General features: G+C 43.5%; 1 protein-coding gene across 4 annotated transcripts in view; it reads right to left on the reverse strand.

Annotated features, from left to right (window-relative positions):
* Positions 1 to 23130, reverse strand: part of NEURL1 (neuralized E3 ubiquitin protein ligase 1) — a 234844-nt gene that overhangs the window by 112114 nt on the left and 99600 nt on the right. The window contains exon 1 of one of the 4 annotated variants that reach the window (XM_045025912.1): positions 13401 to 13578. The exons of the other annotated variants lie outside the window; for them this stretch is intronic. Coding sequence (XP_044881847.1) covers positions 13401 to 13434 — 34 coding nt within the window. The 5' untranslated portion in view covers positions 13435 to 13578. Of the gene's footprint in view, positions 1 to 13400; positions 13579 to 23130 lie in introns of those variants that run through there. 4 annotated transcript variants of the gene reach the window in all.

Raw genomic sequence — 23130 nt, forward strand, 5'->3', positions numbered from 1 at the left:
TAGGTTGCTTGGGCATAACTTAGAGCAGAACTCTGTCCTATACAGGGCTTCATCGGTGTGTCCTCTGAGTTTCATGGCCTTCTTTGTGTTTGACATTTTGTCCATATAAAGTTAAGACAATCTTGAATGTTGTCAATTAATTTCTGCTGTTCAGATTGGCATCCTAGAAAATCAAGATTAATCTCAATGGGTGCCCAGTTGGTGACATATCCCAGGCAATTCCACAGCAATATGAGGCAATATTTCAATAAAGTTTTAATAATGTGGGTTTCTCTACTTCAGTTAAATGGAAAACAGACTAGGTTGCTAATTCAACCCAGGGTTTCTTTCCTTGTTGCCAGGTTTAGTGTGGTACACTAACAAGTTGAGTCAACATCATGAAAGGACAATAAAAACAGCACTGACTACAGGCTTGTAATGTTCCCCTCCAGAGTTGTGAAATCAAACAGCAGCTCTGAGCTAGTTTAGGGTAACTAGAAAATGAAAGTGCTCAAATTAGTTTCCCTTTCCAAGCTGAATGAAATACAAGGGAACAATATCAATGGTGCGTTTGCAAGTGGAATTAGATTTTTTTAATGTTGTCACATTTCAATACTGTAAAGTCTGGTCAGTAACAGAGGTACAGCGTTTTTACTAAATGTAACGGGGCCAAAGTCCCCTCTCCGATGAGTAGCTTCCATGGAGTTTAGTGGCAGTTGCATTCATGTACCTGAAAGGGATGTAAATACCATGTAAAAAGTTAACCATTTAAATTATTTAAAATGTTTAGTTTAAACGATTAACTGAGGAAGTGACTGGGGCTGATCCCGCCCACCAGTGCGGCTGGAGATGGGGCCACTCCAGCCAGCCTGAGCCACTGGGATTGGTCGGCCAGCTGGTGCGGGACTGCTGGGGCCTGCTGGCCATTTTACATCCCTAGTACCTGAAGGAAGAATTTGGCTCGTGATTTATGTCTTTTATTTCCCTTTAAAATGTCACGTTTCATAAGATTGGACACTGTGCATGGTGGACTTGACTCTTTTGTTCTTGTTCATTTCCTTCCAAATTAAAAACTTTACATTCACCAAAAGACCCACTGAAGGTTATACATTATGATCAAAAATCTGCAAGCCTTCAAACTTAAAGACAGGCATCTACATACATATTTAGGCAGCTAAACAAAAAAGGCCTGATCTTCAGAGATGCTGAGCACCTACAGCTTCCACTGGAGTTTGTTTGCAGAGACAGAAGCCATTTTGTTTTCAGTTGCTACAGGATGTTACTGAGGGGAAACACTGGGTTCTCTTTTGTTATATTCTTGGGGCAACAGTTTTAGGAAGCAATCACTGGAGACACAGAGAGCTGTAAACCTTGGAGCAGCCATTTATTGCTACACACAGAACTAACCAACAGCCAGCCAAACAGGCTGGGCTATCCCCTAATAATCTAACTCAGTTGCCATAGCAATCCAAGATTCTATTACCACGACAACCAAATACACAACATATTCCTCCCCCCTTAATAACAATGTCCCCAAAATAAAACAAACACTAACTAGAGAAGGAGGGTAGACTGCCTCCATTCCCGGCTAAACCCCGGGGATGATTTTGCCCTGTAACTGTGGGTTTGCCCTAGCTAAAGATCCAGCCGACAAGGAGGCCTTCTGTCTCTAGGTGGATTACGGTGGACTTCTGGTGTTGTTGCACCCGAAAGTGTCTTGGGCGCGGACCTGACAATGGGCTCAGGGTTCGTAGGGCGAATGGGTGAGGATGGGGTATCAGCTCGTGCCGGGCAGAGGGGTATCTCTGCCACTGGCAGTAATGGAGGGGAAAAGTCAGGAACGGGGTGACTCTTGATTCGGTGTCTCGCTGGAGGTGGTGAAGTCAGGCAACTCAACTGAAGATGTGTTCTTTTGTTTACAGGCACACTCAATGTGTCCCTTTTTGCCATAGTGTCGACACACCAGGTCCTTACACCAGCATTCTGATGCAGGGTGACCCGGCTTACCACAGCGGTAACATTCCTGACTCCTCACCGTTTTGTGGGTAGGTTCCTGTGACACCTTATGCACCGTAGGGGATGCACCGATGGATTGTGCCTCCTTTGTAGCCAGTTCCATGGAGACAGCAATATCAATGGCCTTCTGTAAGGTAAGCTGAGCCTCTGTCAATAGGCGCTTCCGTATAGCTTCACTGTGCAGGCCACACACTAACCTGTCACATAGGGCATCATTTAACATCTCCTTAAATTCACAGTGTTCTGCAAGCTTTCTCAATGTTGCTACAAATTGTACAACTGTTTCCTCTTCTTTCTGGTCTCTGTTGTGGAACCTGTATCTTTCAGCAATTACCAGTGGTTTTGGAGAAAAATGGGACCTCTGGCTTAACAGGGTGTAGTAAGCTGAGTAGCAGGGAGCAGGTCTTAGCCCCTACAACACTTAAGAATATTGGCACCTTCTTCACTTCTGTAATGTCATTTGCAATACCAAAAAGCTCAAAACGCTCAGTATCTACAGGCCATTGCACTATAGCCTCCTCAAAAGGTTCCAGTGGCCCTGTAAGTGTAGCCATGATTTTAGTTTCAGTTTCACAGTCTCACCCCCTGTTCTCACCCCCTTCCAGCAGCAAATAAGGTTTGTTTGTTTGGGTTTTATTGTACCTTAACTTCTACTTCCTTCTGTTGCTGGGGCAGCACAGGCATCCCATCCTCGTGGCCACCTTGTTATATTCTTGGGGCAACCGTTTTAGGAAGAAATTACTGGAGACAGAGAGAGCTGTAAACCTTGGAGCAGCCATTTATTGCTACACACAGAACTAACCAAACAGGCTGGGCTATCCCCCTAATAATCTAACTCAGTTGCCATAGCAACCCAAGATTCTATTACCATGACAACTAAATACATATCTTTGATGGAGACTAATTTTGTTTCTTCTTGTGACTTTTCCAAATCTAATTCATTTTGTAAGAAGCCTTTGAAAATACCAGTTGTAAACAATCTTTATGTGTTTGATCATCAATCCGTGTCACTTCAGATAGAAAGTAGTAGAGAAGAGTAAGGTATTATTTGTTATTCTTATCATTGCATTCACTTCCTACTGAAGATGGGTAGCTCACAGAAGTTTGGGGTTTCAAAAAAAAGCCAAAACTCTAACTTGTCTTCTTCCTCATGGACATTTTATTTAAAGTTTTGTTATGGTCAACAAGAATTGCCGTACAGTGTTTATTTCACTCCACAGGCTGCATCACTGATGCCTGTGCAGCAAAGCCAACATTTGGACACATGTCTACCATCCAGCCTTTACAAAGGAAAAATGCAAAAACCCTAGAAATGTTGCCGATGAGCAGAAGAGCTTTGCAGTCAGTCGGTCTTGTTAATTTTTTCAGAACTTTCATCAAGCCACAAGACATTATGCATTTACTCCAGGGTCATGTCTAAAGCCGGGTGAGCCACAGTATACAGTATATTAACTGCTTGCATTTTAAAGGAATATTGTCAAGTACTTTAAATAGTTCTGGCGGGGAGGGGTTCTGCTCCTAGAAAGGTATGGCATTTTTCCTTTTTACACTTAGTAAAAGAGCTTTGTTAGTTTGCTGCTTGAGGAGCAGTCCATGAGCAATTAAATATTTTATATTTCTTAATGGGGCACAAGATCTTTTTTACTACAATAAAGGTATATTCAGAATATGGAAAATGTTCCCTATAAAATTAAGTAGACTAAGGCTGAACAAAACAAAAAATCCTGGCATCTAAACAAACAATTTACTCCTACTTATCAGGGAGAGAGATTTTAACAACTTGTAAGGCATTCAGATAAGATGGAAAAGGAAAATACTTTCATAGACAAGGTGTCTGGAAAAGCTCAAGGATCAAATATATCCCTGATATAATTCCACAGAAGTTAGGGGAGTTACACCTGGGAAAAAGTGTCCTTCTAGATTCTGGGAACGTCATGGACCATTTCAGAACTTCATCTCTTAAAGCAAGCTCACTCTGCCACCCAGCCCCCACTCCATAGCTCTTCCCTACTCTATGCTTCTCTCCCTTTCGGTTCTTCCAGATGTGATAAAACCTTAAAACAATCCATAAATGCCAGCATACTAAACCCCATGACAACCTGAGCATGGGTACTAGTACCATGGGTCTAATATCTAGTGATGGGTTCAGCCCTCACTGACCACAGTACTAAGTGAGAATACTCTTCACCTATATAGTGCCTCTCATCTGAAATATGAAGGTGCTTTACAAAGGAGAGTAAGCATCATAATCCTCAATTTTGACATGGCGAACCCAAGGCACAGAGAAGTTAAGCAATTTGCCCATGATCACGCGAGTGAATGCCAGGTCGCTTGACTCCCAGGGCAGCACCTAGTCTGCAGACCATGCTGCTTCTGATGAGTTTTGAAGCGCTAACGACGAAAGGAAAGGAATGACGTCCGCTATCATTTCCCCGAAAGTGCAGACTAGCACCAACTAATCCAAAACCAATTTATGTTATCAAAACTAATGCCAAGAAGTGCCAGAGTGCCATAAGAGCCCTGCTGGCCCAGCCTGTCAGGACAACCCTTGTTCTTGGATTATGAGAAAAGTCAGATAAGAGCACCTGATTTACTTCCTGTATGCCAGTCATTATTTTCTATCCTTCTCTCACATTTCCTCTCTTATTTAGACATTCCCAGTCCTTGGGGGGAAGTTTTCTATGCCTCTCATCATTTTCGGTGCTTCTCTCTGACCCTGTCAATTTCATTGGGCTGTCAAATGCACAAGGTAAACTAACAAATATAAATAGAGAATTCCTGCTCCTCGACCGCTAAGATTCCTATAACTGACAGAGGATAGCATCCCTTTAAGAGTTACATTGTCAAGGGAGGAAGAGTCAGTGAGGCAGAAACAGGAAGTAAGCCTGCCCAAGACAGGAAGTGCTGTGGAGGAGAAGGCTCGGGCACCAGAAGGCTCTGGCTCATCCTAGGTCAGCTTCATGCAGATGAATGTGCTTTAAAAAGGAAACCGATGTTGATTGGAGGAGGATAGGAGATGAATGACAAATAGACAACAGCACTAAAGCAGATCGGCCTTAACATGAAGAACACTCACACAGGATTCTAGCCTCTGCTGGCATCTGCTTTGATCACAGGCATTTGGATAATGAGGCTTGTGTCCAGAAGGCACCCTGTGCATTTACACTACATAGGTGAGGAACGCTCTGAGACAAAAGGTCTTGCTCTGTGACTCTACATGCTGCTGTGCAACCAATAATCTAAGATGGTTCTCTGGACCAGCAAGCCGAGGTGAATTCTCTACTCTGCCTTCACCTTTCAGGAAACACACCTTTCCTTTTTGCCTAATCTAGTTAATTATCTATTTTTAGACGAATAGATTTCTCCCAATTCCACCTCTCAGCATATCTGGACACTCTGTAACAACACACTATTAAAAGGAAACCAGACACTCTAAATTAGGCAGCACACCAGCAGAAATCTTTTCCCCTCAGTTCCTGCCAGAGATTAGCACTGCAAATAAAGTTTGTTTAGTAAATTTGACTTTGTGCAACACATTCTCAACCAGGTGATTCGTTTGTTTCAGGGAGTACCACGTTGTGATTAAGAATGTGGATGGCTGCCTAGAATGTCTTAGAGAATCTAGAAGCTCTCCTGACAGTGCACGAACAGTTTAATCATTAAATGAATGATGGTTAAATATATCGTCTGTCATTTTGAACTCCTTGTATGTTAAGCGACAGGTGCGAAATGTTAGAGGCATGAAAAGACTTCCATCTCTCCTCTGTATGGAGAAGGGTAGGACTACTTAAAGAGAGCATGCGATATAGGTATATAAAAATAACGAATGGTCTCTAGAGAATGTACCATTCACTATTATATGTCTAGACCATTCGTTATTTTATATACTTATATCACATCCTTTCATTTGTCTCTACTTCAAGCGTGCTATCCTCTTCAATGTCTCTGCCATATGGTAGTCTTTCCATGCCTCCAAACATCAGGTTACTGCATACAGTATTCAGAGGAGAGACTTGGTCACTTGAGAGGCTAGCTATGCCCCAGAGAAGTACTACAGCAGTTACCACTTAACAGTATTGTGTGAGAACAGCAAGAGAGAAAATAATGAAGGAGAAAGATTCTATTATCAGAGGCAGCACCACCAATTTCCAACCACATACAGAGGATGCTAGCAACAAAATTGCTATGAGAGGATAGGCTGGACAACCCTGGAGGAAGGGTCTTTAGGTTTTACCACAAGAGGAACTCTTCAGATACCTTGTAGGCTGATGATAATCAGGTGGGCACAGAAAACCTCAAGAAGAAGAAGAATGCCCATCAGAAAGTAAAGACCAGAACTGGAATATGGCACATTCTTCTCTTGTCATTTCGGTATGAAGAGACTTCCTCTATAGTGCCTAGCAATGTTATAGAAATCACTTGCTCCCCAAAATGGATGTAATTTTCAAAAGTAAATTTGAATGTCCATGAAACCCCTTTAGGTAGAGGCACTGAGCACTTTATGCCATGGGATTTCCCAGCAATCACTGCAACTCTACCACACCACCTTGGGACACCTGAATGTGACAAGTCAAAGGTTTCTGGCATGAACTGAAGTAATCTCTGGTAGCTCCATTTTTAGTAAATGTTAACATGGCACTGGCACTCTGCTCAGGGTTTTCTGCACTAGTTAGTCCAGCCCTGATCTGGATTAAATTTTTTAAAAAAGATACAACTTTTAGACCTCTGCAAGGGTCTTACTGAATGCAGGGAGAGTTTGGCAACAGCCTCCCCTTGCATTGTTTCTCAGTGAGCAAGGCCTATAGAACATGGAAAATAAACTAGGCACCTTAGCAAGGCTGATCTTGCTGTCAATCAGTCCAAGTCTGGAAGCCAGATCAGTTGTCCCATAAGCTTGGTGAGGATTTAGAGTCCATAAAAAAAATTAACTAACATAACTTTTATCTGCAGAGAGACCTCGCTGACAGGCCCCAGTGTTGTCAAGGCTTAATGCTTCATTCTAAGGAGACAGCATTTTACACTGCGGTTGTTCTCTTTTTCTTTTAGGGTGTTTGCAAGTTAAATTAGTTATAAGTAGTAGGAAAGCATTATAACTGAAGGTGGATACACTGTGTCTGATCAACTGTGGACTTGGGATAAACTACTGATAATAATTACCAGGGGAAAATTCAGTCAACCTGTGTTAGAAAAGGTTATCAAGCTTTCGTGTTATATCCAGTCAGTCTACAGTATAGGGAAACAAAGCTGATGGGCCTGATTTCTGCTCTCACACTCATGTAACCCTACTGATCTCCCTGGAGTTAATCCTAATTCACACCAGCGTGAGAGCAGAATTAGTTACTACGTACAGATACAGCATCTACTATGTGATCAGTAGTTATGAGAGCGCTAAAAGTAAAGGGCCATTCTTCAAAGCTAGAGTAAGTAAGGTTGCATAGGGGGAGCCATTTTACAGTTACGGAAATAGCACCGGTCCCCTTGTTAGTTGCTGAAAGACACAACATCAACACAGCTGCTTTAGCAGTGGCTGTTGTCCCATCCCATACATGGAACAGCCGAGTACCCACTGCCTTGCTTCTTGCATAGCCATTTACACTTGTTTTAAGTGGATATGAAATGTGACCACATCAGAATGCCCGTGTTTTGCACAGGTATAAATGATCACACAAAGGAGCAGGGCAGAAGAGAAACAGACCCAGAGGCTTTGCTAAGCAGGTCCACTTAGCCAGGTATCCATTCACTACGCTGCAAAGACCTCTCCACATTGACGTGTAGTGACCATGGAACACTGGTGCAGAGCGTGTCCCTATGCAACCTCTGTGCATCCGGCTCCACCTTCCTCCCACTATGGTTCCACTGCACTTGGGGCCTTACCACGTCCATGGGAGAGAAAAATTTGGGACATGCACACCCACCTCCACACAAATAGACACTATTTACATCGGTGAGGTACACAGCACTTTCTCCTGAAAGGAATTTACAATTTAAACAATACACACCAATATATCTTTTGAACTTTGCTGCTTTCCACGCCAACAATCAAATCAGGTGGCTCTCTGTTCTGAGTAGCCATTCCCCACCACCATCACCACCCTAGTTACAATGATGCTGATTACATCTTGGGGCTTGTCTACACTGCAACTTACTCGCTCATTCATGGGTGTGAACCCCCCCACCCCCCCCGAGCGCTGCAAGTTACAGCGCTGTAAAGTGCCAGTGTAGACAGTGCACCAGCGGTGGGAGCTACTCCTCTCGTGGAGGTGGGTTTTTTATAGCGCTGGCTGGCCGCGACTACATAGCCACGTTAGTTGTTAGTGAAGACACGCCCTGGGGAAATGGCACACTTTATACTTCTTTTTCTTTGCTGCTGGTAAGAATTACTCTGTAACATGATTATGTGAAATGCTGGTGACATATGGGTAATTAAAAATAAAATTAAACCCCTGGAATGAGAGCATCATTGGTGATCATCATTTATATTGGGTGAGGTTAGCTAAGCAGAACGCGTGTGTGAACACATGCACACGCACACACGCACACACACACACCCCTGAATTAATCCACTGTGTATATCCTGGGTAGCAGAAAGCCCCCTGAAGAGATCTGTACATGTTAGTCTGAAATCTCTACATGTATACAAAAAGTGACTGTCTCTCTCAGCACAGTAGCTTCCCTTGCTAAGGAAGCCCGTTTAGTTATCTTTATACTGAGAAAGACAGAGCGAAATCAAAACTACTGGGCCCCAATCCTGCAGTCTCTCTCAGGTAAAACCCCAAGGATTTGGCCCCAGGGCCGGCTCTAGACCCCAGCGCGCCAAGCAGGCGCGTGGGGCGGCCCTTTCCCTGGGGGGCGGCATTTGGCTCCGGTGGACCTGCCGCAGGCATGCCTGCGGGAGGTCCACCGGAGCCCGGGACGAGCGGACCTGCCGCAGGCATGACTGCGGCGGGTCCCCTCTTCCCGCGGCTCCCGTTGAGCTCCCGCAGGCATGCCTGCGGGAGCTCAGCCGGAGCCGCACGAAGAGGGGACCGGCCGCGGGACCGGGGAAGGGGCGGCGCTGCGCACGGCTGCTTGGGGCAGCCTATTTTCTAGAGCCGCCCCTGTTTGGCCCTACTGAATTAGGTCTTCAACAAACGAGCGACAGTAGCGTCCTGAATGATCAATAATATGAAACAACCATTTGTACTTCTTTCCGGAAAAGAACATTACAAAGGAATACAGCAGGCAATAGAGAGTCCAACCCCCAATGTAATGCAGGGGATATGCTTACTACTATATATGTATATATGGTAGCTACGTTTCATTTAGGATTAAATGGCAAGTACTGTTTGATATAAACATTTAGTGCCATTTTGTATGTATATGTTTTACGCACACAAATGCTCTCTTCATCAAAATAGGGACACTGTAGCCTCCGATAAACAAGGCAAATCTCCGTGGGGGCTAACATTTTCTTTTTAAAAGGACCCTTTTAAACAAAAACATGTATGGATATCATCTTTTTCAAAAGTTTATGGCCCCAGCTATGCTCCCCTTGAATTTACTGTTTGTAACTTTTACTGTCTTTGGATTATATATAGGACCCAAAATTGCACTAAGTATTGATATGGGTTTGGGGGAGGGAGCGAGAAACAGAATAGGATAAATTATAATACATATAATGCACAGTGGCACATGGACAGAGACTACATAATGATGCTCGGATACTGCATGACATTTATTTACGTGGGGCAAGAGAGTGATAAACCTTGCCTTTGGTGTACACACACAGTTACTAGACATTTTCTTTTAAAAATCAAGGGGTTCGTCATTCATGCAATAAATTTGTTACATTATTTGCATGTTGGGAAGGTTTTCGTTCAGGGATCTGTTACAGGAAGCTCAAACCAATTCAACTCCATCCTCCCGTGTTTAAAAGCGCCTTACCTCTAAGCCCCTGTGGTGGGACCGGACTTCACTGAGAGATGACACAGGTCTCCACTGAGAACCCATCAACCCCGCTACTAGGACAATCTGCAAGCACTGCTGTCCTTCCACACTCTCGCTGAAGTCAGTGGAAACAGGAGTGCACTAGAACTGCATACAACGGTCATTTCAAATAAAATCACCACTCCCCCCACCACAAAGGACTCCAAACATAAGCTTACCTATAGCTTTTAGAATAATTTAAGCAGACATAATATTTACAGATAATATTAGCGGGGAGGAGAGGTGGTCTTGTGATTGCAGGACAGAGCTGGGAGGCAAGGCTGCTGGGTTCTACTCCTAGCTCTGACACAAACTGACTGCCCTGGGGCAAGTCACTTTACCTCTCCATTCCTCAGTGTCTGTCTGCAAAATGGGATGACAATATTCATCCACTCAGGGATATGATGAGGCTTAATTCATTGTTTGTAAAGGGACTTGAGATTATTGAATGGAGGATGCTATGCTAGTTACAGTGACAGAGTGTATACATAGGTTTTCCTTTCCATTGTAAGCCCCCCCAGTGCAGCATCAGTGCAGCCAAAACCTTCCATAGATGGTATCAAAAAACTTTCCTCTCTAAGTCACTCATTCAAATCCAGCCAGAGTCAGTAACAACCCAGATGAATTACTCATTGCTACCTGGCACCTGTTAAATGGCCTCTGGGACAGGAGTTTGTGGTTTCAGCCTGCTTTCCAGTGGACATGTGTTCACATCACATCAAATTAGCTCCACCATCAATAGCTCCAACCAATATCCTTGGAGGCAGTTTCAGCAGAGGCACCAAGGATTTAATGGACTCTAGTCAACTCAATCCACTACAGCTGGCTTCCAATGAGACTTAGGATGCGTCTACACTGGAGCTGGAAGCTGTGATTTCCAGCTCGAGGAGACATACCCACACTAGCTCTGATTGAGCTAGTGCCTAAAAATAGAAGGCAGCACCATTGACAAGGGCAGCTAACAGCCCCAAGTGCAATCCCATTCAAGACCCTGGGTATGTACCCAGGGCAGTTTGCCCCTCTCACTACCACAGCTATACTTCTAATTTTAGCATGCTAGCTCCATCAGAGCTAGAACGGGTATGTCTGCTTCAGCTGGAAATTACACCCACCAGCTCCAGTAGGTGATGTCTACTCTGTAATCAGGACATCCAACTGGAACACATGCAGGCATTTCCGAGCGACCTTGCTAAAAACAGCAGTGTAGCCATGGTGGCACGGACAGCAGCATTGGCTAACTGCCCGAATATGTACCAGGGTTTCCGGGCAGGACTGTACCCATGAGGGTAGCCCATGCTGCTGTGGCTACATTGCTATTTTTAAAAGCTACTTCAGATATGCCTATGCATGCTGCAATAGAGCCTCGTGACTGCAATGTAGACATACCCTGAGTCTCCTACGTCACTTAGGTGCTTTTGAAAATTTCACCTGAGTCCTCTAGCTTAGGGTCAAGGGATATTGGCAAGTGTCAGTTTGGTGGGAGGTTGCAATGCTTCTGCCTCTGGCTCTGCTGCACCTGTTCTCTTTACAAACAAAAGATTCCAGTCTCCCGGGCTGTCAGTCCAGCTGCTTTCAGTAGCATTACCTTATTCGTTCTTAATTATCATTTTAATAAAGTAAACATTTCCAGGTACTTTTGAAATTAAAAAAACTGCAATCAATAAAAATATGAAACTTAAGGTATGGTAGCCACAGGCAGACAACCCACAACTGCAGTTGCTCTCAAATTTCCAATTTAAAAGTGTTTTACTACATATGCTTTTTTAAAAAAAAATCCTTTATTGACATCACTTTTCAAATAATTTCGGGTCTCAGCTATCAGCTGTGCATCTCTTTTATCATATAGTTTGCAGCTTTTATTCTTTATTTAAAGAGACAGAATCAAGTTAATTACCCACGTCTCCTAATTTTGTTTTTGTCCCCCTACAAAAGTAAAACTTCAAGAACTGGGTTCACTGGTGCAGTATCACTGAAAGGCAGAAGTTGTGTGATCACCACAATGGTTGTGGCAAGTCAGCAGGTGAACCCAAAACCTAGATACAATCATGCAAATAATGTTTCTATCCAGGTTTCTCCAGTTCACTTAGAAAAGAATAGATTAAAGAAAAAGATGAAGTGGAAAAAAATCCAGCACTGATGACAAAGCAACTATCCAGGGACTTCCTTCTTTTTATTTCTGATGACATAACAGTTATGTTATTTTGCAACTAGCATGTGGATTGTAGGGATAGCAAAGAAAGACACAAAATGATCTGACCAAAGATTAAAATGCAGAAGGTAACTCATGAACAAATGGTAATATCTATAGAGACATTCTTGGTATATATGAGAGAAAGGAATCAATACACATTTGTTGAATATATTTACTTGTTAATTATATTGTTGTTTGACAATGGTGAGAAAATGAGAAAAATCGGGATTGGAGCAGACAAATATTTATGAATATATTCATAATACATCTCAACTCAAACTAAGAAATATTTCCATTTTGTGTATGTATGAGAATAATGTATCTGTGTTTGTAAATATATCTTTATAGAACATGTTACATTCATATTCATTATTGTAATATCATCCATATCCAAATATTCATTCAGGTAGACTCCAGACTCAGTCCAATGTCCAGAAATTAAAGAAAACATTTCAAAGCAATGAGCAAGCTCAATATTAATTGAGTACAGTATTTCTCACAAGCCAATTCTGGTGTGTCATATACACACACACACACACACGCACACAGTATATCATATTAACAGTCCTAAAGTTTGCTTCAGCACCGTCCTATTCAATAGTCTCTAATTCCCCACCCCCCACTCGCAGTATTACATTATCCTGCCAACACATACAGTGTACTGTGCTTAATGGATTTAGCTTAGTTATCTAAGCTCAGTCAGTTCAAGCCAGCATCTTTGTTTTAAACCATGTCAAATTTAAAATTTAAAAATAAAATAGACCAGAAACGCACACTCTGTGATTAAAAGAAAACCCCAATGATAACGATGAACATTTTGATTTTGAAACCCTGATACCTTCTCTTAAATTAAAACCTACATTGATGCTTATTTGCCATTTTTCCTGGTCAAGGTTGTCAGGGTATAGACACACACTTTCTTTTTGTCCGTGTTATCTGTCAGCACAGTAATCAACATTATATAGACAAATATTTGTCTTGCATTCAAAGCACTAAAACAAGATGACATATGGAATTAGATAAGATAAACACTCACCCTACCCAAGGCTTCTGCTTTAAATATGATCAGCTCTCAAACAAGATTTTTAAGAGAAATAGGAAAAAAAATTGCAGAGAGAACAGTCCCCAGCGTTGCACCTAGCTTACCTTTCAGAGCCATATTCTCTCTGCTGCAGAAGAGTCAAGCAGAGGGCTAAGAATTTACATACATAATTTGCTGTATAAACACCAGTGGTGGTTAGCACCTTACCGTAGAGAGTGTTTCTTGTTATCTGTCCCCCCATAGCACTGTGCAAGGTGGCTGGCTACCTTGCAGTCCCTTTCTCACTGAGCAGTGATGTAGAAGTCCGCACATTCAGTCATTATCAGCATGCACAGGCACAGACACACCGGTACCGGCTTAGCGACTCCCAATAAGTGCATACATAACATCCGTACACCACAGAATGCTGCTCACCCTTTCAAGCAGCCTCCACCCACTCGCAGATCCTCCCTGCCTCAGCACAAGCAGTGGGATCTGTCATGTTTATTTACATAAGGAGGAGGAGACTTGGAGTCTTCCTGAAATAGCCAGGGAGCTCAAAGCATTTTCTATAGATACAACATCCCTCCCTACCCCTTCGCCCCACTGCAACCTGAAGAAACACAATTACAATTAAAGCCGCACTGTACAAACACTTGGGGGGGGGGCTGTTTTTCATTTTTAAACACTCCAGCCATGGATCTTGTTTCAGATAAATCTTTTAGGAAGAATGCAGAATGCTACAGTAGGTTTCCACTGATGGAGGTGGCTGCTTGCCTAGATATAAACCCAGCGGTACCCTGCTTCTAAGCAACCTCCAGAACAAAGCACTAGAGACTTTGCCAACTTAATTGCAAATATCAAAACAGATTTATTTATAAAGCAAAAAAAGTTTGGCCATCACAAACTCTCTTTCCCTCCCCTTATATGTGTTTTACTGTCTTCCAGCACGTAGTCCTAGCATAGATTTGTATGATAAAAAAAAAAGTTATTACCAGACATCACCACACCAGGCTCTTTGAATGGCCTCTCCTGGTTAATTATTAGTTATTTAATAGCAAGGTAGAAGTGCTTGAAATGCAGAACGGCTCACCACAGACTATAACTGTAAAAACATTACCCCCCGTAAACTCCTTTGTGATAGGACTGCATGCTCAACTCAGATACAATGCTTCCTGCTCTCCAGGCCATTACCTCCGCTGATTGATTGCAGCAAGCATTATTAAAAGCCCTGGGACACAGAGACAGGTTTATGGAGGTGTTTAGAGACTGGGGGTGGGGGTGGGAAGTGCTCTGGCCTCCTCTCTCCCCCTCGTTGTTGATGCAAGAGCCTTCTCCTTTGTTGCTCCTCTGTAAAACACTCCCCCCTGAATCTCTCCAACCCACCAATTCTCCATCTCACTGCATGGGAAAGGGAGTCAGGGACCCCCTCTTCCTTCTAATCCTGGCTTTGTCTCCAGGTTCTTCCATAGCTCCAGGCAGCTCCTGTCACCTTGCTGCCTCCATTCACATCTGTACAATGGGAATTAATATTCCCCTTGCCACAGGGTTGTAAGGGTTTTGCTTGGCCCTTTTGAAAAAATCAAGCAGTGTGTGTGACAATTCTTGGGGCGCCTCGTTACCCCCTGCCTGCAGCGTGAGGGAGTCTTGCCTGTGCCTAGCTGGGTCCCAAACACCACTGGCCTTTCAGCCACTCAAGCACTCTCCTCTGGGCTATGCCAGCCCTGTCTTCACCTTGCATATTCTAACCCCTGTCCCCGAGTCCCTTTGAAGCATTCGCCTGTGATATCCAGCCACTGACTCTGCCTACTCACAGAAATCCCAGATCCTCTGCTCCCAAAGGAGCAGTGTACCCCACTTTACTGATGTCACCTTAAATCACACAATACAACAAACAAAGGTTTATTTAAGAAAGGGAAGAGATTATGCTAGAAACAAGAAGGAGTGATGGAAACAAATGGTTGCAATAAAAAAATCGTAAAACACGAACCTGGATCTACACTCATTAACAGTAACCTTTCCTATTTCATTAAGTAAATTCCCTCCCCCCACCCAAAATTCAACCTGTTGCAGAGCTGACTGCCTTCCCCGCAGCCAGAATCCAATCTTTCATGAGAACATCCCCGCTCCCCAAGATATCATCTCAGTGAAAGGAGACAGAGTACCTTTCCTCACCCTCTGTTATACTGAAACAGTCTTTTGTCTTTGTTCATAGGCAGGGTGTCTCTCTGTCTGTTGTAATGTTCCCTTTATTTTAACCTCCAAGTGGTTTTGATTGCTTGTAATGGTCTCTGATGTTTTTCCATTGATAGTCTTGGGATGGAGCAATGCTGGACAACTGAACCTTGCATTGCATCACCAGCTAACCAGAGCAGGGTAACAACTTCCTCCTGCCTGAATGGGCAATCACTGAGACATATCTGCTGGACACTAACTTTCACTCCAAGTCCATAGAGAAGACTTTCAATATACAGGTCTGTTGCATCTTACGCTGGGGTTATGTTCCGCAGTCAGCACGTAAAGCGAAAATCACGTATAGTCAAAATTACATTGAGTGTAATGGCGGGTGGAATTGCCTGCACTACAGGTACAGTATTAAAATTGTTATTTTTCTCTCTTTTTTTTTTTTACCAACCGCATAAAGCTGAAATCACACATGTTAAAGGTGACAGACCTGTAAATCATAGATTATTAGGGTTGGAAGGGACCTCAGGAGATCATCTAGTCCAACCCCCTGCTCAAAGCAGGACCATCCCCAAATGGTCCCCTCAAGTATTGAACTCACAACCCTGGGTTTAGCAGGCCAATGCTCAAACCATTTTTCTCTTTTTTTTTGCCAACCACATAAAGATGAAATCGCACATGTTAAATGCATGTAAGATGCGACAGACCTGTAAATACATTATTCCTTAAATATTACCCATGCATTCATTGCTCAGTGATTACGAATCTTGACAAGTTATGAGCTTTCTGTAGATACCTGCATGATACATTTGGTGTCTTGAGTTTGTCAGGTCTGAGATGAGAGTTGTTTGCAAAGAACTGGGGACCCTTTGGCAAGGAGCCTCTGTGTCACAACGTGTTTGTAGAATTGCTCTGTAAATGAAACGTGCTGTGTGCTAATATTTCAGGCTTGCCAGAACGACTGGCACCTCACAAAGCTGCTAACCAGTGGTCCGGCTGTTATCTATTAGCAAAGCCCCAACTAGTGACTGGACTCACTCTGCCCATCATCAGAGCTGAGACTCCAACTTGGACCCTTATACAGTAGTCCATGGGCAGGAGCTCGTCCCTGGGAACCAAAAGGGAGCTTTACCCTGGATGAGCCAGCAGAGTCTGTGCTGCCCTCCTCCCTGCTGGAAATCACCGGCTGCAGAGCTTACAACAGCTTCTTGGCAGTAGAGTGGCCTGTGGTGCATGAGAAGCTTTTCTGTTAATTGTATTTATTTCTCCAGATGATGCTTCGTTTATAGCAGTAACAAAAGAACAGACCCACAGCAGCACTGTCTGCTGTGCTAGATGAAGTCTTTAGCTTTGGGAGCATCATAGCATCACAGGAGTTAGAAATGGAAAATACCTCTTAGCTTTACCGAGTCCATCTCCCTGGCTATGTTCCCTCTAGCACACATCTCTCTGCCTTGTCCCAAGCAATGGGGTTTCCACCACCTCCATTGGGGTGTCTGGGCTCATTATTCTGCTCCCAGAGAAGTTTGTAGCAGATAGGATCAGACTTTTATTCTGCAGCTTCATACATCTCAGTCTCAGGAAGGAAGGTTTTCCTGACATACAGACTACATTTTTCCCTTTCTTAATTGTGTCATATTAGTGTTAGTTATACCTCCCCCCCTTATTACTATTATAGGGCCTGATCCTGATAGGTGATGAGCATCTGTCAGGAGCATACATGCTAATAATTCTCCACTAGCCATCGCTAAGGCCAATTATCAATATTTAACCCTTAACCCAACCTCAATCAATCAATTCCTTCACCTCCAGGGTGCTCTTCCCTGAACTCCCCACAATTTGTCATATGTTTCTGGTTATGTCCTTTGCAGACACGGGTATACTACTCTAGGTGGGGTCAAACCAGATCCCTGGAGAGAGGGAGTATTACCTATCCACCCCTCGGCCATGATGCCTCTGCACTGGTAGTTCAAAATAGCATTGACCTTTCTGTTGCAGGCATATCACATTGCAACTTATTTCTGATTTGTGGTTCACTATCACCCATGTGCCTCTTTCAGCCATTGCTAATTCCTGGGTGTCTCCTTCCTACTTATTATCTGTGTTGCATTATTTTTCTGCAGCTGTATTAATCACATGCTTCCAAGCCAAGTCCCCATTTTGCAATTTCCTAAACTTTCTAATCTTTGGGCCCCTCCTGTTATTTCTCTGTCCTCACTGATATTTGCAACTCCTCCCATTTTAGCATCATCTGCAAATATCAATAACATGCTATTTACTTCCTCTTCTAAATTACCAAAGAAGGAATTAAGACTCGATGCAGCAGAGATCACTTAAGTACTGAAGAGATCCCACCCCCTAAATCAATACCATACCATTTGTTAATAGCAGCTAGTGAATTTTCAGTTCAAGTGACAGTGATGTTATCCAAGCAGATTTGAATCTATTTTGAGTGTAACCTATTGAGAGACACTATTGATGCTTTACTGAAATTCAAACATTATTTCATCTACCACTTTCCCTTCATCCATTTATGTATAATTCTCTCTCTTTCTCTCTCTCTCTCTAAAAATTTTTTTAAAAAAACCAAAACAGAAAAATGCAATACAGTCTAGCAAAGTCTCTTTTTTTAATGACTCCTTGTTCTGATGGGGCATTCACCTCACATTAGCCCTGGAGGGGTCAATATTGGCAAGAAAGGCTAATTAATCATAGGCAGCACCCAGCAGGGAGCTAGGACACAATGAGGCTTAATTGGGGGTGAAGCTCACCTGGCCAGAAATAGGTGGGGGTTTCTATCAAGCCAGGGAGCTGGCAACAGAGAAGGGGGGCTGCAGTGAGGAACCCTGCAGTCATAGAATATCAAGGTTGGAAGGGACCTCTGAGGGTCATCTAGTCAACCCCCTGCTCAAAGCAAGACCAATCTCCAGACAGATTTTTGCCCTGGATCCCTAAATGGCCCCCTCAAAAATTGAACTCATAACCCTGGGTTTAGCAGGCCACTGCTCAAACCACTAAGCTATCCCTGCCCTCCTCCCACTCCCTTATACAAGAGGGGAGAATAGGAGCCTTTAATAGGCAGCTTTGGATGAACTCCCTTGGTGGTCAGTTGCCAGGCTGCTGTATTAGACCCAAACCTTCAATCTTATACAGAGGTTGTATGCTCTTCATGGAAGGCACTATTGTAATGCAAATAATAAATAGCAATAATACCCCTCAGATAGCAACCTGAGGCTCCCCAATAGTTTCCTAGAACATTGCTACCAATTACCTGGTGGCAACGGACGTAAATCAGACCCATGTTCAGTACTGCAGGAATCCTGGTTTATACCTACAGCCCAGAGGCTTTTGAGTACAACAGGACCTGGATTTTGTTTGTTCAGCAGTTGATGGGTGAATTTGGCCATTACAGACATAAACCAGCAGAATTACCCTCAATGAACAAGGATATAAAAAATGCAACTGTTGAGAGAATCCTCTGTGCATTGGAGGTGGTGTGGATCCTCTGAGCATCGTGCAAAGGGAGGGGGTACCTGGATTGAAGGTAACCTCTTGATCCCTGCTGAACAAGTACTTCCCCTGCATTCCCTCACACACCTACTTTTCTCAGAGAGGTGCCATCACTGTCACTAGAACAATCTGTACTTTAGTATATGGTCAGGAAGGTGACTAATGGCGTATCTACATGGGGGGATTAAACCATTTCGATTTGATGTGCATTATGAAACTAGCAGTACATAACCTGCAGTAATAGCGTGCACATGGGACAGCTGTGCCTTCTTTCAATTCGTATCATGTACACACGGCTGCATCTTGCTGCATTCTAAGCATGTGACATTCTTGGGGGTATCCCATGGTACTTTGCTTCGGTGCTGAGCTGTGTACATTCTGGGATTTTTCTTGCTGTGCACTGTGGGACACATAGCAGGAGCCAGGTGGATTAAAAGTTCTAAAAATCCCAGGTTTCTGCTGTCTCTGCTCCATTCTTCCTCGCTGCATGGGCTAGCACCATTTTCAAATTGGACCCAACAATGCTGGCAACTGAGGATCACTCTGGATTCTTACCCCTAATTTGATGACTAATTGCTATGGCCTTGCCCAAGGCCCTTAACCTTTGTGCCTCAGTTTCCCCGTATGTAATATAGGGATAACAATAGTGACCTGACAAAGGTGTTATGAAAATTGGTAATGTTTGTACAGCAGTTTGGCAATATAAAGAGCTAGTAAATACTAGGTATTATTGCCACGTCCCATTTCTGGCTCCACACAATTTAAAAGTCCAAAACCAGGGAAATTCAGATATCAGGCTGGAGTTCTTCAATAAAGTGTAACCATTCATGCCTAGGAACTTCAGCACTATAATTGCTACTCCGCTGTAGTGGTACCTACCTGTATTCACAACAGAGTGTGTTAAGAATAGGAAACCTTTACTCTAAATATCCTCTTGCCAGTTGCACTTGGTATAAGTCAGTTTCATTTGTTTGTGTGATAGAAATGGGTTGTGTCACAGCTGCAAACATTTATCTCTCAATAGAACAGTGAAGACAATAACAGGGTTTTTTATTTTAACATTTTCCTGGGTGCACAGATCGGTTGGGGAAAAGGATGCTGCCCTGCAGAAAAAAACAGGCTTTTACACAGCACACGTTCAAAACCACCAGGGAAGTCTGACAGTACGATAATATATATACTGCATTTAGAAAACTTTCCTACTTCTTTTCTAAAGCCATCAAATGCATCTTTGACACAACACCTTCAGCTAGTGGCAAATGTGCCCACAGACACACATCTGTGTGAGCGCATGGCACCTGTGCTGTGCAATGGCTCCCAACTCACTTCTGGGTGACATTCAGACTGCTGGTAAATTAGCCCTACGTGGCCGTACGTGGCTGGTAAATTAGCCCTACGTGGCCGTACGTGGCTGGTAAATTAGTCCTACGTGGGTGACGTTCCGACTGCTGGTAAATTAGCCCTATGTGGGTGACGTTCCGACTGCTGGTAAATTAGCCCTACGTGGGTGACGTTTAGACTGCTGGTAAATTAGCCCTACGTGGCCGTACATGGCTGGTAAATTAGCCCTACGTGGGTGACATTCAGACTGCTGGTAAATTAGCCCTACGTGGCCCTACGTGGCTGGTAAATTAGTCCTACGTGGGTGACGTTCTGACTGCTGGTAAATTAGCCCTACGTGGGTGACGTTTAGACTGCTGGTAAATTAGCCCTACGTGGCCGTACGTGGCTGGTAAATTAGCCCTACGTGGGTGATATTCAGACTGCTGGTAAATTAGCCCTACGTGGGTGACGTTTAGACTGCTGGTAAATTAGCCCTACGTGGCCGTACGTGGCTGGTAAATTAGCCCTACGTGGGTGACATTCAGACTGCTGGTAAATTAGCCCTATGTGGCCTCTTCCCCTATGCCCCATGGTGACAGATATGAGCAGCTAGAATAATCCTGCTCCATGTCCTCAGGGCTGAACTCTGATGCAGTGCAATCAATCTGGACTTTTCAGCAGCAAGGGATTTAGCATCGGTGGGTGGTGGCTGCTTTTAAACAGAGAGGGATTTAGGGCTCAATCCTGCCAGGTGCTGAGTGCCCTCAAGGTAAGGTGAGTTGAGGGCACTTAGGTCTTCCTGACTATGTAGGTATTTGTACCATGCTCAGCACCATGGCATCCTGGAGGCTCATGCGCTTAATGTCAGTGAGTGAGCAAATAAGAGGAAGAGTTATGGTTTCTGTGGACATTGTCTGGTCTTGATGGAATATAACATAAGCAAGTGAGGCACAGACTATTGCTGGAAGCCAATTTAACTTTAACACAGCCACTGGTATATCATTTCCACCCACATCCTTACCGCTATCACAGCTGCTAGGTCAACAGAACTTACACCCCACATGAGCAGCAATTGCTAGGCACAGTGGGGTACGCTCTGAACAGCAGGCCAAATCTACTGTCAGTTACATCCCTGCAACCCCTGCTTATAGGCAGTTGTAATGAACAAGAGTGTAACAGCGCAGAAGATGAGCCAGAGTTTTAGGCGTCATTCTGAAGTTGTTAGCAGTGTTTTATCATATCTTTCAGCATGCGATTGTCTACAGTGTTGGGGAAAGGGCAAAACAGAGTGGTGGCAAAAAAAGAAGGCATAGAGATAAGCAGGTAAAAGGACTTGCCAGGCAAGAAGTGGATTTAACCCCAATCTGAGGTACACAAGCTTAGGTCCATCAGAATGCAGCAGCTATTAAGTTTCCCCACTGGACACATTTTTTATTTTTTTTTAAAGACTGATATTCAAGGTCATCCAGCATGTGCAGTGATCAGGAAAGGAAATTAATGTTGTAAAAGCACAAAGAGGCCCTTTACTCCTGGAATATCATTGCATTATCTAAGTCCAATATGCTTCACAAAACCCTGTGGGTACAACACAAGATAGCAAATTCCAAAGAGATGGGAAAATTTGGCATCAGACGTACATTTGTAATGCAGCATTATTCTGGGCTAAGCAAAGTTTCTGGAACGGAAGTTTTTAGTCGTTATGAGAGACCTGGGCAGAATCTGGGTGCATATTACACTGCTTTTGCAGGAAGTCCCCATTCTGGAGCTAATTTGTCCCAAGGAAAAACCAAGTGTCTCCACCTCTGCTGTTTACACACCACATTTCTTCCAGTAGAGCAAACTTCGCTAGTCGTCTCTGCCATCTCAGGTTTCAGAGTCAGAATGTGCTTTTTCAAATGCCACATTAAAGAAAAAAAAAAGACACTTGAGAGCTAAGTGTAATAAAAAGTAGTGTTGGGGGGACCTGAAAATAAACTGATTTCTATCAAATCTTCTAATGAAATTCACTTCTCAGCTGATAATATGCATAAGAAATTTCACTTCAAATGGGACTTTCCAGAAAGTCATAAGGGCCACAAGACAAAACTGTCTAACTTCCCCAATGCAATGAGATCATCGTAGCTTTGAGGAGTTTGCTTACTGTCAGTAGAACCGGCCCCCAAAATAAAACATTGCATGCATTACGATACAGCATTGCGTGATATATTCTTTAATTATATGATCACATACTATTTTTTCTCTCACAGGACCCCTGCTTCATTCAATGAATGGCTAATAGTGAACACAAAACTATTAACTTACTCCTGGGCATTTCTATGGTGCTCTCACCATAGTATCCACGTGCTTCACAAACATTATCTTCCCAACACTCCTGTAAGATGAGGTGGTATTATAACCCCATTTTACAAATGAGGAGTGGAGGAACAGGTACTAACTTCTCCAGTAAATGAAACAGGGGTCAAACAGGGCAACCCCTCAGAGCCTGAGGCAACGGACTCAGACTCACGGGATTCGGACTGCAGGGCTAGAAATGGCTGTGTAGACATTTGGGCTTGGGCAACTGACCCAGGCTTTGAGCCTTTCATTGCAACACAGACATACCCACAGACAACAACCTAATTCACTACATGACCCTGCTTCATTCTGAGCACCATCCATCCAGTGCACTGAATGAGACGGGGTCCTCTGGAAACAAGCAGTAGGTGATCATATAATCAAATGTACATGCACAAAGGGGTGAATTAAAGTTACACTGGCAACCTTAATTTTTTCCCCCTAACTTTTGAGTGCTTGACTTTGCAACCTTAATAATGTTCTTTTTAACAATATATGTGTAACTTAACTTTTGTAAGTGAGCTGACAGATACTGACTGAAAAGGGAAGGTCTGTGTGCTTTACTGTCTTTGTGCTAAATGGGTCCTACCTGCATGCACAAATGTTT

This window comes from Mauremys mutica, chromosome 7, assembly GCF_020497125.1.
Source record: "Mauremys mutica isolate MM-2020 ecotype Southern chromosome 7, ASM2049712v1, whole genome shotgun sequence".
NCBI lineage: Eukaryota > Metazoa > Chordata > Testudines > Geoemydidae > Mauremys > Mauremys mutica.